Here is a 17,352-nt window from a genome sequence, read left to right as displayed (position 1 = left end):
AGGCTTAATATTATTTTATAATTACAAATCTACAAGGCTATATGGTTCCTGTTAGTTTAACAGATTACCTGTTTTTCAATCTTGGTTTGAATGTCCTTGGAAGTGAAAAAAATTTTATGAGTATAAACATCCAATTGTGTCCCTATCTCAAACTTCCCATTAAGGTTCCAAGTATTTTAGTGTATAACATGTATGCATTAATACTGTCAATACTTAAACTGCATGACTTCTTTTGTCTCTGTTGTCTTGTCTATGATATACACAAAGAATTATATTTAGTACTTCCAAGAAGATCAAATTTTTGTCTTGATATCACTAAAAATCCTTCCAGTGGCATCTAATTGGTGAATGAATCTTTGTAGCACCTATTAGTTTTCAAATCAATTAGATTGATCAATTAATTTAAATTTGTTTATAATTGCTAATTGTTATTAGTTTATATTACAGATTGCATATCTGTGTCTCCTCTCCCAAAATACATATCTTAAAATTTTAATTCTCAATGGATTGGTATTAGGACATGGGGCCCTTGGGAGGTAATTAGGTTATGAGGGTGGGACCTCATGATGGGATTATTGCCCTCATAAGAAAAGTAAAAGAACTAACTAGGCTTTTCTCTCTAGCATATGAGGATACAAAAAGATGGATATCTGTGAATTAAGTAGAGCAGCCATCCCCAACCTTTTTGGCACCAGGGACCAGTTTCGTGGAAGACAATATTTCCATGGGTGGATAGGGGGATGCATTAGATTCTTGTAAAGATCATACAACCTAGATCCCTTGTATGCACAGTTTACAATAGCATTTGAGCTCCTATGAGAATTTAATGCCACTGCTAATCTGACAGGATGGGGAGCTCAGGCGGAAATGTTGACTCCCCTGCCTCTCACCTCCTGCTGCGCAGCCCAGGTTCTTACAGGTCATGAACTGGTACTGGTCCGCAGCCCCAGCAGGTGAGGACCCCTGAAGTAGAGAGCCTTCCCCGAACCTGACCATGCTGGCACCCTGCTTGTTGACTTCTAGCCTCCAGAACTGTGAGAAACAAATGTTTGTTGTTTAAGCTACCCAGTCTATGGTATTCTGTTACAGCAGCTCAAACTAAGATACTGACAACGAGCTATAATCTGTGACAGTTGTGATGTTATGTTAAAGTTATCTTATGTTAAAAATTGTTATGTTAAAAGATGATAACAGAACGATCAGTTAAATCGTGGTTTTAAACATTTTACTATAACAAAATCCCCTCACTTATTATGGACCCAGTGAAGTGAAAAAATATATCTGATAGAATCATGGAATTTAGAACTGGAGGAATACATAAAGCAGGGAAGGGAGAACAGGACATGCTGAGGTAAGAGCAATTTTAATTAAAGGACCCTCCCTTTAAAGAAGTGAAAACTAAATGTCAGAATAGAAAATGACTTGTCCATTGTCAAAAAATTGATGCCAGAGTGAACCCTAGAATAGTGATTTCATACTGGCTGATACAGAGAACTGGGAAATAGATAAAATAGAAATTGTTCAATCTAATGTAAAAACTTACAGCTTAGTTACCAGGAATAGTTTTTCTTGGTGATTCAAAGTTATATTTACTTATGAATATGAACACAGATGATTCTACCGTAATCAGTTGTAACATCTCAGTTTTTGAACTTTGCCAATAGCAGATCAAATAGGAAAGAGAAGGAGAATTGGGCTTCAATCAAATTCAGAAGGAATGAAAACCAAGGTGGATAACAAAACTATGGGCTCATTTAATAAACTCATGGTTACTTTTTTTATGTGCTAGTTGCCATATGAGGCAAAAGCCAAACATGGCACTTATTCCCAGTCTGACACATACTTTTAGGGCAAAAGAGAGATGTCAGAGATGGTATCTCTAGGACGGTAAGATTCTATTGCATAGCCATTTTCAAGGTTCTGAAGACTTTTTCTTTTATTTCTGTATCCAGGACCATGTTAGAGCTGGTCGCATTTATTGGATATGTAAACACAAGGTGTGGTAAAATGACATAAAAACTTACTCTAAATCTCCCAGTGTATTTTAAATAACAATCATACTAGGGCCTTGCTAGACTTTGATCCCTATGCCTCATACTGAGTAACACTTTGTCCTACATCTACGGGTTAGCTTAGTTTCTGTGATTAGTTCTTTAGTTAAACTTAGAGGATAGACTTGATTTATAATGAACTTAACATCCAATCATTTAATGCTGCAGAAAAATCTAATGATTTGGTGTTTGATGCTCAATAGTCTCTAACAAATCTTAGCTTTTTAAAAATAACTCTTTGTCCTTCCTCTTCTATTTTCATAAATGTATGCATACATTTTTATTGATATAGTTCAGATATTTTCTAGAAAAAAAAAAGTTAGACATTTATTACCATCTCAAAAAGAAATAGGAAGTCTTAGTAAGAAGAGAGTTTGCATCTTACCAGTGGGGATCTAGTTTCTATTGTGTAATACAACCATCACAAGATGAGGGCAAGTAATGTGTTTTATGGTGTCTGGTTTGATAAGTTTCTTTATGGGAGTTAACAGTCACATCTCTTTCAGGATATAAACTCATTAAAGTCCAAGATTTTCCCGAAGCTCCTAAAGAGTTGTGAGCCTTCAATGTGCATTACTTGTAACCATCAGTGACTTAGTTATTTGTGTGTGTGTGTGTGCATGGGGGGTTGTATTCAAAATTCTTTTGCAATCCTTTAATATCTCCTAGTTAAGAGAGTCATTCATTCATTCGCTAAACACTTTTGAGTGCCTACTCTGTATGGCATTGGAACTACTCTAAGTACTAAGAATTCAACAGTATGTAAAATAGAAAAGGAAAATCCCTGCCTTCCCTATTGGGAAGACAAATGAAAAAAAAAAACGTAGTTTTTAAAAAGTGAAATATATAGCATGTTAAATGAGCAAAAAAATAAAAGTCAATGAAGAAAAATAAAACAGTGAAGGAAGACGGGGAGCTTTGTTTTGTTTTGTTTTATTTTGGCAGAGAAGTAGAGGTTATAATTTTAAATCAGGTGGCCAAAGAAGCTAACAGGAGAAAATGAAATTTAGGTAAACTCCTGAAGGAAGGGAGAGGGAAAACCATATGGATATTTGAGCAGAAAAGCTTTCCAATAGGGGAAACAGCAAGTGCAAAGGCCCTGTGGTGGGAACAATCCTGAGATGATTCAGGGAGTGGAGAGAAGGCTAGTGGAAGGTAATGTTAGAGAAGTAATAGAGGCCTGATTCTGAAGGGCCTCCTCGGCCTTGGACCTAGAAGAATGGAAGCCATTAAACAACGCTGAAAAGACCTGACTTTGGTACACAGAAGAAAAGCAATCCTATTAAAATTACATATGTAATATCTAAAATTTAAGCGAGTAAAAGGAATGGATTATCTGCCAGGTAACTGGAAACCTTCTTGTGAGACAGGTTAGAACTAAGGGACTAGAGATTCACAGACATGGGAATGAGTCTGGGAGAAGAATTCACAAAGAAAAAGAGTTTACATCCTAGGGATCAGTGAATCATACAGATCAGTCCAATGTGGAATCTTCAGCCAGGGAAGGAAATGGAGAAACAGGCATCAAGGATGTAAGAATTCAATTTGAAATGATTGATTGCATCGCCCTCCCCATCAGGCAGAGCATGAAGAACATGAATGATCCCACTGAAGCAAGGCTGGCAGCTGGGATTCTTTCACAGTGGGAATGAACGTTAGAAATGGTGTAAGTTCAAACAGCCCCAATCCTATGCTGTGGATAACTGGATATCTCTAGGGAAACAGACCAAAGAAAATAGTAATCATGGGGAAGTACATCCTAAGACACAACACTAACACCAGCCCAGGACAAAGGCACCATAAAAATTCCATGAGCGAGGGTCTGTTTACTTTCTCAGAGTAAATGTTAGTAACATGAACTATACATTTATACTGTTTTAAGGTTTTGAAGCCACTTTATGTCTGACTATAGCCAACGACTGGGCAGATGCAAACTAGCAAATCACCATTAAGGTGAAATGTGTCCATGTCTGTCTGTCCTTCGCTGTCTGTATCATTTCCGGGGCCAAGCAGATGTGGCTTTAACCAGAAGTATTTGAGATATGCCTCTTTCTTAGGAAAGCTATGGCCTTTCTAACTGCCTGAGAGGGCTATGAAGAAGAGGAGGGGTGGCAGATTCACTCATGGGAGCCGAACACCCAAAGCAAGAAAATCAGGGGCTCTGGGAAAGGAAGTGAGTCAAGACAGGCGAGAGAGAAGGATGAGAGCGAGCACCTCCAGGATCTGGTTTACCAGAGAAGACAAGCTGCGAGGAGGCCACTAAACTTCTGCCCTGGCACAGTTTGCTACAGGGAGGTAGCCCCAGAACTAGTGGTGATGCCGAGGGGCTAGGCTAGGGGAGGGACGGACAGGCAGAGGTCCCTTACTCTTTTGATTTATCCGATCCGTGCGCCGAGTTGATACGATGCACCTCTTTCTTTTTGGTTTGTTTGGAGGCCATGGCAGAAGCCGATCTATGTAGGGCTGAGCTCTGAGCAAAGAGCCTGCGGGCGCGCTCAGGCTCCGCGTCTGCGTTGCCAGGAGACGGCGTCCCGCGTCCAGGGTCCCGGAGGGCGGGGGCGGGTCCCTGGGGGCGGGCTCTGCGGCCTGTGGCTGCAGAGGGACGCAAGCGCCTAAACTCAAATCCCACATGCCCGTGAAGGATCTTGGAGTTGGTGTCTGGGGAGAAATCGAGGTTCTGGGGCATGGGTTTGACATTAGGATTACTGGGCAGCCCTGATTAATTGGCATTCTTCTGCAGGACCTACTCTGCCTGGCTTTGCCCTTCGGAACCATGGACATATATCGACTCTTGAATATTCAGCTATCTGAACGTAGATATTATCCTAGTACCACCCCAGGTATTCTCTTGGCTAAAAATAACAAGTTCCTTCCATAATTACTAAGGAGACATTATAGACACACTGAAATTGTCGATGGCTTGAAAACCTGGGGTCCAGAAATTAACACAGTGGGTGTAAGGAAGGCAAAATAATGACACCTTGAGTCGCTGAGGGCTAGGTGATGATGATATCTGTAATAAAACCAATAAGGTGTCTTGTTGTTCGAATGAAAGAGTGAGTCCAAGTCATGGGCTCGAGTGGTCCTTTATAGACTTTCCAGAAAAGGTCCAGGGGCCAGATGACACAGACAGAACCATGTAAAATGAAACTTGTTAGGGCGCAGGCTTAAGGCTCAGTCATCAGTGGTGATATTTGTTAGTTATCTTGCCTTGGGCTAGTTTTTACCTTTGAGCCTCAGTTTACTCACTTATAAATAGGAGATGCTAATACCTAACTCACAGTTCTGTTTTGAGGATAAGATGCAAAGCACAGCAAATAGGAGCCACTCTTTCAGAGATGACAGACCACCTGGTTTCAAGGAGCAGGAGCAGCAGACAACGTGAATGAATGAAGTTGGCGAGCTAAATACAGAGTGGTGGATACTATGCTTAACTGAGTCATGCTTAGACTGCAAGAGCTTGCAAATTCATCAAAACAAAACAAAATATTGTGTTAGTTCAATATAACCTCACTTCAGAGATACCTGACAAACAGCCCCTAGGCTTAGGACCCCTACTACTGTTTGGTGTCTTTCATGAGCCTAGAAATAGTTAAGTATCTTTAAATAAAAGAAACCCCCTCCACTCATGGGACTGGGCACATGCTCACAGTTCCACCTGTGCAGGCAAGAGGCAGCTTCCTGCAAAGAAAATCTTTCAACTTCTCTGACAAATGAATGCCCAGCGCTCTCCACTCAGCATAGCCTACGGTTTGTCAGACTATCCCAATCTTATTACTATTGGATTACTATTGGGGGTTACCTAGATGATAGACAGCCCCTTCGTTGTATTTCTATATTCAAAATAAATAAATTCCAAGTCAGCAGTGTTAATGTTATGACTACAAGACTGCCCTGCAAACATCTCCTATATATGTAAAGACAACGAACATATCATGAAGATTCTGCTTTGTTTATACCGTAATTCAAACTTCCAGAGAACTCTCTTGAATGAAAGTAGAGGACTAAATGGTGAGAAAAATTATTTACTACCAAATTTTGTCAGAGTAATCAAATTTATAGCTATAAGTATATACAAAGACTCTTGGCTGAAAACAGCACAACTTTAAGCAGCCAACCCCACAGAGAGGTGAGTTTCTTCTTGAACAAGGGCTATCCTGCAGCCATTGTTAATGGCTGCAAGATGCCAAAACAATTAGGGAAGATAAGCCTTAGAAATCAAAAGATCTACATCCCACCCGTATTTTATGGACAAATAACTCCAGGCCAAGACAAGCAAAATGTCTTGCCAAAAGTTGCTGGGTTATTTATTGATGGAATTTGGACTAAACACATTAAAGTCAGCCTTGCCAGTTTAAGCCAAACATATCACTACTCCACTCAGAGCTTGCTTTTTAAACATCTATTAAATTAGGATAAAGTAAGGGGGTTGTCATCAGAATGGAATAAGATAATCATAAAAGATGTGACGAGTATAAGTTGCCTATTAATTCCTACGCCACTGTTCTTTCTCCTTTATTATATTAAGAGTGCAGCATGCATAAATGGAATTTCTCTTCTTTCTGGAGCTAAGGTTCTGGTCAGGCTATAATTATAAGAGCAAATCCGTTCCTCTGTAAGATAGTTCTAGCTACAAAGCTTAACAGGGTATTTATTGTGGCAGTGCAAAAAAGACAATAGGTCCTACTGCTGTTTTTATTTTTCTTATATCTCTGGTCAATGTCACTTTGGAATAATAATAATAATAGCTGTGATTTATTGAGTACCTACTACATGCAAGGTTTAGGGAAGGGTGCTAGCTCCTTAGAGATAAACTTGAATTTAAATCCTGACTCTTGTTGGGTAATTATGGGTAAGTTATTTAACTTCCATTTTCTTTATTTGTGAAAAGGGAAGAATAATACCTCAAATATGCTTGACACATCCCAAGCACGCAGAGAATTATAGCTAATGTTATTATTCCACAGGTAAAGAACTGAAATGCAGACAGGAAATGGGACTTGCATGACATGGAACAGGTGGTAGGTGGCAGAGGAAGATTGGCCACTCCATAGCTTGTGCTCTCTCCAATTCTCTGGACTAACCGTCCATGCAGATGATTGCCCTGGGACTGAGCTTAGGGATTTCCAAACTCTTGCTATTTAACAACTTTCAAAGACTGAGAAACCGGGCTTATATTTTATTCAAGCTACCCAGAGTAGGGCCTCTCTCTAATCTATACTTCCTTTTCGGGGAAGAGATATTTGGCTTCAGGCAGCAGTAGCGCCTGCTCCCTAGGGAAGTGGTTAGAGGTACCCACTTCCCCATATCAGCGGAAACAAAACAGGCAGGAGTCTCTCTGCTTGAGGATCTGCCTAAATAGGGAAGTGAGAATTGGCAACCACTTCTCCCTCCACCAATGGGCATCCTAGATGAAGGAAACTGGGTGGGAGGTGGCAGGGGTGGGCAGAGTGGCAGCATTTCTGTTTCTTAAATCCGTAACTCTAGGCATCTTCAGACACTTGATTCCACAGCCATAGGGAATTATATATATGGTGCTGCTCAGCTACCTCTCTGCAATTGGGTCAATTATAAAATTACTTGGAATTTAACCAGCCAAATGAGAAAGTATGCATTCTACATGTTCTGTGTAAGGTTGAATTTAACTGTCACTTCAAGTTCTGTTCTTTTCACGTTTCCATGGAAATTTACACCCTTCTCCTTTATTTCCCACAGAACTTTATTTGTTCATCTTTTAAAATTCCTATAGTATTCTGTCTTGTTTTTATTAATACTTATGCCTTGTTTTTTCTCCTTTACTAGACTGTGGGGTCACTCAAAGCAAAAACTCTTCTTCCACCAAATTCATTCACACTTTTGAAGCCCCTAAACCCTTAATAATAAGAGCTCACATTTGTTGAGCACTTGCTATGTGCTTGACCCTCTTCTAAGCTATTTTTCTGTATTAATTCAGTTAATCCTTACAAACACCCTAGGGATTTGCTATTATAATCTCTCTTTTATAAACAGGAACATAGGCAAAGAGTGGTTACATTAAGTTAGTAAGTGATCAGGCATCATTCAAACTCATGGCTCTAGACCCATGCTCTTTATAACCACATTATTCTGCCTCTGACACCTTCAATGATCACAACCCTATGAAGTATGAAACTCTGCCCATTTTATAGAGAAGAAAATGAGCTTTAGAAAGGCAAAGCAACTTGCCCAAAGTCCAAAGCACAGGGGGAGTGGAGTCAAAATGCATAGGTGAACACTTTGGTTTCAGAGTGCAGGCTCCTAAATTCTCTGCTACACACTGCCTACTTCAGAGTTCAAAACATATTTACTTCAGATCATTGAAAATGGTATTAAAAATCACAACTGACATTCAGTTGTGTCCAGTAATATTCAGTCTCTACACCTGTTAAGGAGAAGTTGGATCCTGCAGATATGAAACCTGCTGGCCCTGCCACAGAAAGCCCCGTTATTCTGGGCAAAATTGAATTTATAGTTTTAACGATCTGTGAAAGGAAATTCTGAATAGAGATTCTTTAAAAAATGGGGGATATGGAAGTAAGTTATTAGTTGAAAAACAATTTCCATTTTCATAAGCTGCTTCAAGAAGAAGCAATGACTAACTGTAACTAAATGCTTCATCAGGATGCAAACAAACCTACTTTTGTACAATGCTGCAATTATCTGTGCAGCAGATGGGTGGTTCTGTTTCCCCTTCTGGACAGAGACACTCACCCTTTGTTGCATACTTGCACTGAGAGCTACGTGCATCCCACTAGTTTATGTAAGAAGGGGATATAAATGGGGCAACTCTGAAAGGTGCTTCTCTCTCCAGAACTTCCCTTATGACCCATGAAGCCTTCTGTTACAACTGTGTTGCAGTTTAACTTCTCCTTCTCCCCAATCCTGCTTCCCCTACAGATGTTATTGAGAATACTCACTAATAAACCTCATGCATGCAAATTTCAGAGTGCCAGAGTCTGGTGCCTGGGAACTAGCTTGGAACAGTGTTAGTAATAGGGATGATCCTAGGAAGCAGACTCTAAAATGGGATTTGGGAAGACTTCCACTTCCAAGCAAGATGAAGTAACAGAGAATTTACCTTCTCTCATGAAATAACTAATAAACTAAAGAAAATATATGAGGATATTGACGGTCAGACAATGAAAGAGAATGATACCTGGGAGATGGAAACCAAAAAAACTGAGCCTTTTAATTGTCCCTTCTTACTTCTAGGTTGTGGCACAGAGAAGGGGAACCTAGGCAGAGCCTGATGGCGGCCCTGATTGGGAGAGACAGAGCTGAGGTCCAGGGAGACTGGGCAGCCAGCATTCACAGAATGGAGTGCCAGAAAGTAGAAGTTGCACAGACAGAGTATGGAGAGGACAGAACTGCACAGAGAAGAGATCTTCAGAGGGGAGAACTCAGTATTCATGACTACTTATCTGTTCCTTCATGTGAGGAAACTCCCTGAGGCCAGGGGAAAAAATCACCTAAAAAGTTTAGAAGGAGCAACCTTCTTTGAGTTTACAGTAGGCTGAGAATGGTGCCTGTTACCATCTGCCTGATTGGAAAAAAACTCATAATTCACAGGGTATGGACTAGAATATAAAGAGAGTTTTGCCCTTGAGAGTGAACAATTCATTCTAGATGAAATGCTCCACTAGTCTCAACCAACACATCTGAAAAGCAGGACCTGAAAGTATCAAACTATTTCCAAATAATAGCATCACAGAAAAAAATCTTAAGAATATTTTTTAGGAATACAAAAATATCCAAGTAAACAAGAATTTTATCTTGTTTACTTACCAACAAAGTAAAATTCTCAATGACTAATATCCAATAAAAATTAACAGGTCTGAAAAGAATAAGAAAAATATGTCTCATTAAAAGAAAAATATCAACTAATTGAAAGTAACTCAGAAAAAAATAAGAAAATTATTAGAGAGGACATTAAAACAGTTATTAAAACTGAACTCCATATGTTTAAGAAGCTAAAAGAAAGAATATGATAAGTTCATTTTAGGAACTTCTAAAAATGCAAAGTATGATGTCTACATTGAAAATACACTGTGGCCGGGCGCGGTGGCTCACACCTGTAATCCCAGCACTTTGGGAAGCCGAGGAGGGTGGATTACCTGAGGTCAGGGGTTCGAGACCAGCCTAGCCAACATGGTGAAACCCCGTCTCTACTAAAAAAAAAAAAAAAAAAAAAAAAAAAAGCTGGGCGTGGTGGCAGGTGCCTGTAATCTCAGTTACGCGGGAGGCTGAGGCAGGAGAATCATGTGAACCTGGGAGGCGGAGGTTGCAGTGAGCTGAGATTGTGCCATCACACTCCACTCCAGCCTGGGGGACAAGAGCGAGACTTCGTCTCCAAAAAAAAAAAAAAAAAAAGAAAAGAAAAATACACAGTATGGAACTAACAACAGATTACACATTGCAGAAAAACAGATTAGCCAATTTGAAGACACATCAATAGCAATTGTCCAAAGTGAAATATAGAGAAAAAAAACTGTTGAACAAATGAATAGAGCATTTGGATACTGCAGAACAACTTCAAATTGTCTAATAAAGATTAGTTGGAGTCCCTGAACGGTGAGGGCTGGGGTCAGGGATGGCACAGTGAATACAGGAAAAAGTTATATGAGAAAAAGATTGAAATTTTCCAAATTGTATAAAAACTATAAATCCATAGATCAAAAAAACTTAATAAACTTCAAGCAGAATAAACATGATAAAACTACACAAGGGGCATCACAACCAAATGGATTAAAGCCACAGTTAAAGCAAACATTGTAAAATGGGTCAGCTTTGGAGCTGACCAACAGGTAATAAGGAGTTCCTCATTACTGCAAGATTTCAGTGCAACTGTTAAACTTTGACCTGTGGTAAATTACAACAAGATAATAGTGGAAGAAAATGCACCAATGGGTACATTATCTCAGGCCTTTGAGAGGTTTTGAGAAATAGTAATTATAAGGATTAAGAAACTGGATGGCTGTTGCCACTCTAAAAATAAGAGATATAGTTATAATAACTGATTTCTTGTTCTTGTCTATTAACTAACATCTATGTCATTTCTGGGTCAGGTTCAGTTGAATTATCTTTCCTCCTAATGGGACATGTTTTCCTCATTTGCTCTATTTTTTATTAGCTATAAGACAGGTTGAATTTTACTTTCTTGGGTGCTTGTACCATCTATTATGGCTATTAATTTTTCTTTAATGTAATTGTGTTTATCTGGAGGTTTAGTCTATCTGGAGGTTAATTTTATGCCTTGTGGATTTCTAAAAAGATGACTAAGATTTGGTTTTTATCCCCAAAGAACTCATAATCTTGTGGGTTATGAACCTACAAGGAACTAGGACTGATATTTACAAAATGACACAATGAATTCCATAGAATAGCTGTCAATCCTAATGAAGGACATCAAAGGGGTCATACAGCACATTGTGACTGGAAAGAAATCTCTAGCTGAGATTAGACACATGGGCATAAGCACAAGACAGATACATGGTGAGAGGGTGGGAGTGACATTTCAGATCTGGATCATGAAGCGGTCCTTGGTGACTTGCTGCAGCAAGAAGTTCTAGCTAGTGAAAGATGATGTTTTGAGGGTTTCAGCACGAGTACAAGAGCAGATGAAAGAACACTAGACAAACTTCTCCATTTTCTCGCTTATGCAATATGTCACCAAGTTAATTTAGAAGATTCTATTTAGGCAGTATACAGGTAGATTCTAATTGTAGCATTGAGTTTACTGGCATTTAGACTTGGGTTTCAACTTAGCTCCATTATTTGTAAGATATATGATAATAGGCAAGCTATTTAGACTCTCTGACCTTAATTTTACTCTTCTAAAAAATGGTTATAAACTTCACTCCTGATCTGATTATTGTGGCAATTGAGATGCATATTTTAAACAAAAGTGAAACAACGTAAGACTTAACACAATCGTTCTTATATGAGATACCATTATGTAGTCTATATGAAGGTTCAAAAATAGCTTGGCATAAACCGAAGTTGCAAAGAAGAGACTAACAGAATTTTGTATTGAGATGATCTATAAAGATTTCAAATTATTCCAAAAACTTCTAAAGTATAGAAAATTAATTTGAAGTATAATTTTAAAACATGAGAATTAAAAAGAAAAAATAGAGTTTCATGATTATCATAAGGTGTACTAGTCTCCCCAAAGAATCTTCACCTTATATACCTTGTGAAGGTTGTTAGATGCCATTCTGTCTTTTGGCTTAATTGCTAGTAATTCTTCACATTTATGAAGCTTATTCAATTTTCCACATATTTAAATGTCATATCTTACGCATGCTATTTATACAAAAAAGTAACATTTAAAAATATATTCTAGTGTTTAAAAATGCAGACAGAGTTAATCAGGAGCATGGAGCAGAAGAAAAGTTAGATTTTTTTATTATAAAAATGTTGATTTTGGAAATATGCAAGTATAAGGACAAGTAAAAAAAAAATCTCTAATCCTAACTTCCAGAAATAACCACTGACAATATTTTGATGTTACAGAGGCTTCCCATTATATACACAATTATTTTATAAATTGAGATTATATTATTTGACTTTTTTCACTTAACTATTGTTGTTAACATTTACTAAGGTCACTTAATTGTTTTCTACATGATAAAAATTTTAATAGCTGTGTAGTAAGCCATCACATGGATGTACTTAGCCATTGCCCTCTTACTGGACTTTTAGGTTATTCCTGTATTTAACTAATGTGAATGGAAATACAGTACAGGACAGATGAACAGGAATGGGGAAGTGGAGACCTGGACTGGCTTTGCATGAGTCATTTCATCTTTCCAAGTTCTAGTTTCCTTACTTAGAAAATTGTCAGGTAAGCTGGGTATGGTGGCTCATGCCTGTAATTCCAGCACTTTGGGAGCTGAAGCAGGAGGATCACTTGAGCCTGAGAGGCGGAGGTTGCAGTGAGCTATGGTTGCACCATGGCACTCCAGCCTGGGTGACAGAGCCAGGCCTTGTCTCAAAAAAGAAAAAAAAAAAAATAGAATGGTCAGATAAACTAGATGATGTTCCACATCCTCATTAGTGCTAGTATCGACACCAGTACTTCCAGAATTAAGGAATACTTTGGTGAGGAATGTCTTGAGTAGGGCATCGCTATGGGAAACTGAACAATTAGAGGGTAGTGTAAGGACATATGCATGGTGCGCTGTTTGCTGAATTAAAGCAGCAAGAAGTGAGCAGTGGCAGAAGCCTGGGAAACAAAGTAGAAAGGCATCAAAGTATCTCTGATTCTGCCAATCCTTTCCCCTCTAAAAAGCGGAATGCTAAAAAGGATTGACATCCAACCTTGTCATCCCTCTTGACACGAGGCATGTGTTGGTCACTCAGAGAATGATGCTTTCAAATGTGATTAGGCATTTTACACTGTTTGCGTTTGCGCATATTTTCAGCTTCATAACCAAGTTTAAAACACAGTTTTATAATATGCATTAATTTAAAGGCAACTAATTTAAGATAAGTTTGCTTTATCAAAGAGTCGAAAAAATGGAGCTGAAGGCTATAAGAGGAAGAAGAGCATTGGATAATGAAAGCTTCATCTAATAAACAGACTTATCCATTCTTTGATTTAACACAAATTTATTGAACATCTGCTATGTTCAAAGTCCAATTCTAGGGTATGGAAGGGTTCAAAACAGACAAAACCCTAGTTCTTGTGAACTTACATTCTAGTACAGGGAGAAAGATAATAAACACATAATAAGCATGTTGTTATAGTATGTCAAAAGTGGGTAAATACTAAATAGGAAAGGGAAATAGGGTAGAGAAAATAGGAAATGGAGAAATTGAGGAGGAAATTGCTATTAATTGCATCAAGGGCATAGGAATGGCCACTCTGATAATGGGACATTTGAAGAAAGATTTGAAATGGGAAAGACACCAAGCCACCCATACCTCTGAAGGTAAGAGCATTCTGGGCAAGGCCAGTAGCAAGTGAAATTTTGAGATAGGAGGGTACATGATGTATACTATGCCTTCATGAAAAGAACAAACAGAGCACGGGGAAAAGTAGTAAAAGATGAATTTAGAGAGGCAGCAGGATGGCAGATCCTATACCCCCCTATCAGGAACACGGCCTTTATCCTGAATCAGATGAAAGCAATTAGACAATTTGGGGCAAAGAAGTGACATGATCTAACTTAGGCTTTAAAATGATCTTTCTGGATGATTTGTTGAAAATAGACATAGGTGGCTGCTCAGGATGAGAAGGGCAGAAGCTACAGAAAGTAAGTTAAAATGCTATTTCAGTAATTCGGAGAAACGCAATGTTGGCTACGCTAGGGGAAAAGTATAGGAGGGTGGGGACTGGCCTGATTCTTGGTGTATTTTGAAGGTATAGCTAATAGGATTTGCTGATGGATTGGATGTGAGGTATGAGATAAAATGAGATAAAAGAAGAGTCAAGGTGACAGCAAGGATTTTGGCCGGAGCAACTGAAAGAATGCAATTGCCACCCACTGAAATGAGAGACTTTGAGAGAATAGGCTATGGCAGAAAATGAGGAGTTTAGATTTTCACATTTTAGTTTTGAGATGCCTGTTAGTAACCCAAGCAGAAATCTCATGAAGGTAGTTGGATATATGAGCCTGGAGTTCAGGGCATAGATCTGAGCTAGAGATGGAAATTTGGGGATTATCATCATAAATTAAATTCCCTAAATAACTTTACCAATGCTATAAAATATATTTTTAATTTTATAAGAACCTGGGGGAAAATTCAAGTCAGAAAATGATTAATAGGGATTTATGCTTAATTTCTTCATGCAAGTAAAGACACTGTGATTATTATTTTTAAATCAATCCTTGCTGCTTAGATGAAATTATACTTTAGAACAATGTCTTTTATTGCTTTAGATGATTACTCTAGCTTATTAAAAACATTGCTCTAATATTCTCCCTCTACACAGAGCAACTGTTAAATGAAATTTGTCCTCGAAAGGAAGAAGGTTTCATAAGCAATTATTGGATTTTAGACTTACGATCCCATTTCATCTAGGACCTCATTACAAACAAGGGGAAAAGAAAACAGAAGTTCAAAAGGTGAAGTGACATGCCCAGAGTTATACAGCTAGTGGACTTATTAATTATTTAATGCAACAGTTATTTACTGAGTACTATGTGCGGGGTCACGTTCTAAATGTTGGAAATAAAGCAGTTAACAATAAAGACTGCCACATGGAATTTACAATCCCTTTAAAAGAGGGGAAACTAGAAATAAAAAACCATGCAAGTGTATAATATGACAGTTAGTTGATAAGTGTCATGAAGAAAAATGAATCAGGATAAAGGGTGATAGGTAATTTATTGTCTAAATGTATTATCTAAATAGGGACATGTTTTTAGAACAAAAGGAACTGAAAACTAGACGGGATGCCAGGTCAGCAGGCATAAGCTGGGACATCCTGTACAAACTTAAATGTAAGGTCACCCAGATAAACTGGATGATGGAAGGGGGTACAGAGGAGATGACTTAGGTTTATTTCATATAAAGTGATCAGAAGTAAGAGGCTATAGTGACGTTTGTGGAGAGACCTGAAGACAGTGATAAAAGGGGACATGTATATATTTGGGGTAGACCTTTACAGGTGAAGGAGGTAACAGTGACAAGTTAAACACCTAATGAAGCAGCGGCCATTACTCTTGAATGTTTGTCAGTGTCAGGTAGGGTGTCAGACAGGTGAAAATGTGTCCATTCAGTTACAGCATGTTCTTATTTGCTACATGTCCCACTCATCAACATGACCAACAGCAGTCCCAGTTCTATCATCAGATGGTTGGTCGTGGTAGCTACCCTAGGCAACAGCTTCCCATAGACCTCTCCATGAACTTCCTCTTCTTGGTCCTACTACAGTCACTGGATGTGCTTGGTTTCTCAGATTCCCCTGAAGGATCTTACTTGTCCACCTGCACCAACATTTCAGGTAAACTCATTAGTGACTCTGATCCAACAACCCTCCCATTTACTCCATCTACTCTCACTTGAGTATAAACTCACATGCACACGTATGTTTATTGCGGCATTATTCACAATAGCAAAGACTTGGAACCAACCCAAATGTCCAACAATGATAGACTGGATTAAGAAAATGTGGCACATATACACCATGGAATACTATGCAGCCATAAAAAATGATGAGTTCACGTCCTTTGTAGGGACATGGATGAAATTGGAAATCATCATTCTCAGTAAACTATCGCAAGAACAAAAAACCAAACACCGCATATTCTCACTCATAGGTGGGAATTGAACAATGAGAACACATGGACACAGGAAGGGGAACATCACACTCTGGGGACTGTTGTGGGGTGGGGGGAGGGGGGAGGGATAGCATTGGGAGATATACCTAATGCTAGATGACGATTTGGTGGGTGCAGTGCACCAGCATGGCACATGTATACATATGTAACTTACCTGCACATTGCGCACATGTACCATAAAACCTAAAGTATAATAATAATAATAATAATAATAATAATAATAATAATAAAAGAAAAAAATCCTAAAAAAAAAAAATAAAGAAAAAAAAAATAAAAAAAAAAATAAATAAAAAAAAATAAATCCCTTATTCTAATAACACTCACTGAAGCTCTGCTTCCCTGACCAAGCCTTGATTACTATATTTACTGGCACCTCATCTGCACTTGAATCTGATTTAGAGAACTAGATCCTAGACTTTGAGTCTGATGCGATTATTGATATGAAACTGGAATGAGGGTGATCACATTTTTTCATGTGAGAATAACAAAAGCAATTTGCGGTCAAAGAGAAGACTGCAAAAAGGCCTCACATACTTCCTATCTCTATAGCAATGTTCCTGCCCAATGGGACTTTTCAGTTCCTCCTATAAAGATGGAGTCTATTTCTACACCTTCTAAATATGTTCTTAGACACATGACTTTCTTTGGCTAGTGAGACACTAGCAAACATAACCCAAGTAGAGATATAAAATATGAAAATATACTGGAGCTTGCCTTTTCTTGCTGATTTTGTAAGCTAGCTAGCATGTAGATGAGCCCTGCTAGCTTCTGAAATACACAAGGCCAAGTCATGACCATCATTTCACTTAATAATGAGGTAAACCATCAAATATAAAAGTGAGGCTAGCCTTGGCCATTCAGCTCCAATGAACTGGCTAGATCAGTGTTATTTTATGGAAGAGAGTTATTATGAAACATAAACTAACCCATGTAAATATCAATGTTGGAGAGGATGCCAAGCAACTGCAACTCTTATCCTACTGGTGATGGAA

At 38.5% G+C, this 17,352-nt stretch overlaps 1 protein-coding gene across 1 annotated transcript in view; it reads right to left on the bottom strand.

The window, feature by feature from the left end:
• Positions 1-4,570, bottom strand: part of ADGB (androglobin) — a 203,556-nt gene extending 198,986 nt beyond the window's left edge. Inside the window, exon 1 of the mRNA XM_002817462.5 lies at positions 4,418-4,570. Within this exon, the coding sequence (XP_002817508.5) occupies positions 4,418-4,491 (74 nt within the window). The 5' untranslated portion in view covers positions 4,492-4,570. The remainder of the gene's footprint in view (positions 1-4,417) is intronic.
• Positions 4,571-17,352: the final 12,782 nt, after the last annotated feature.

This window comes from Pongo abelii, chromosome 5 (assembly GCF_028885655.2).
Source record: "Pongo abelii isolate AG06213 chromosome 5, NHGRI_mPonAbe1-v2.0_pri, whole genome shotgun sequence".
Lineage (NCBI taxonomy): Eukaryota > Metazoa > Chordata > Mammalia > Primates > Hominidae > Pongo > Pongo abelii.
The sequence above is the reverse complement of the archived record's forward strand: the minus strand, read 5'-3'. Positions and strand labels throughout refer to the sequence as shown.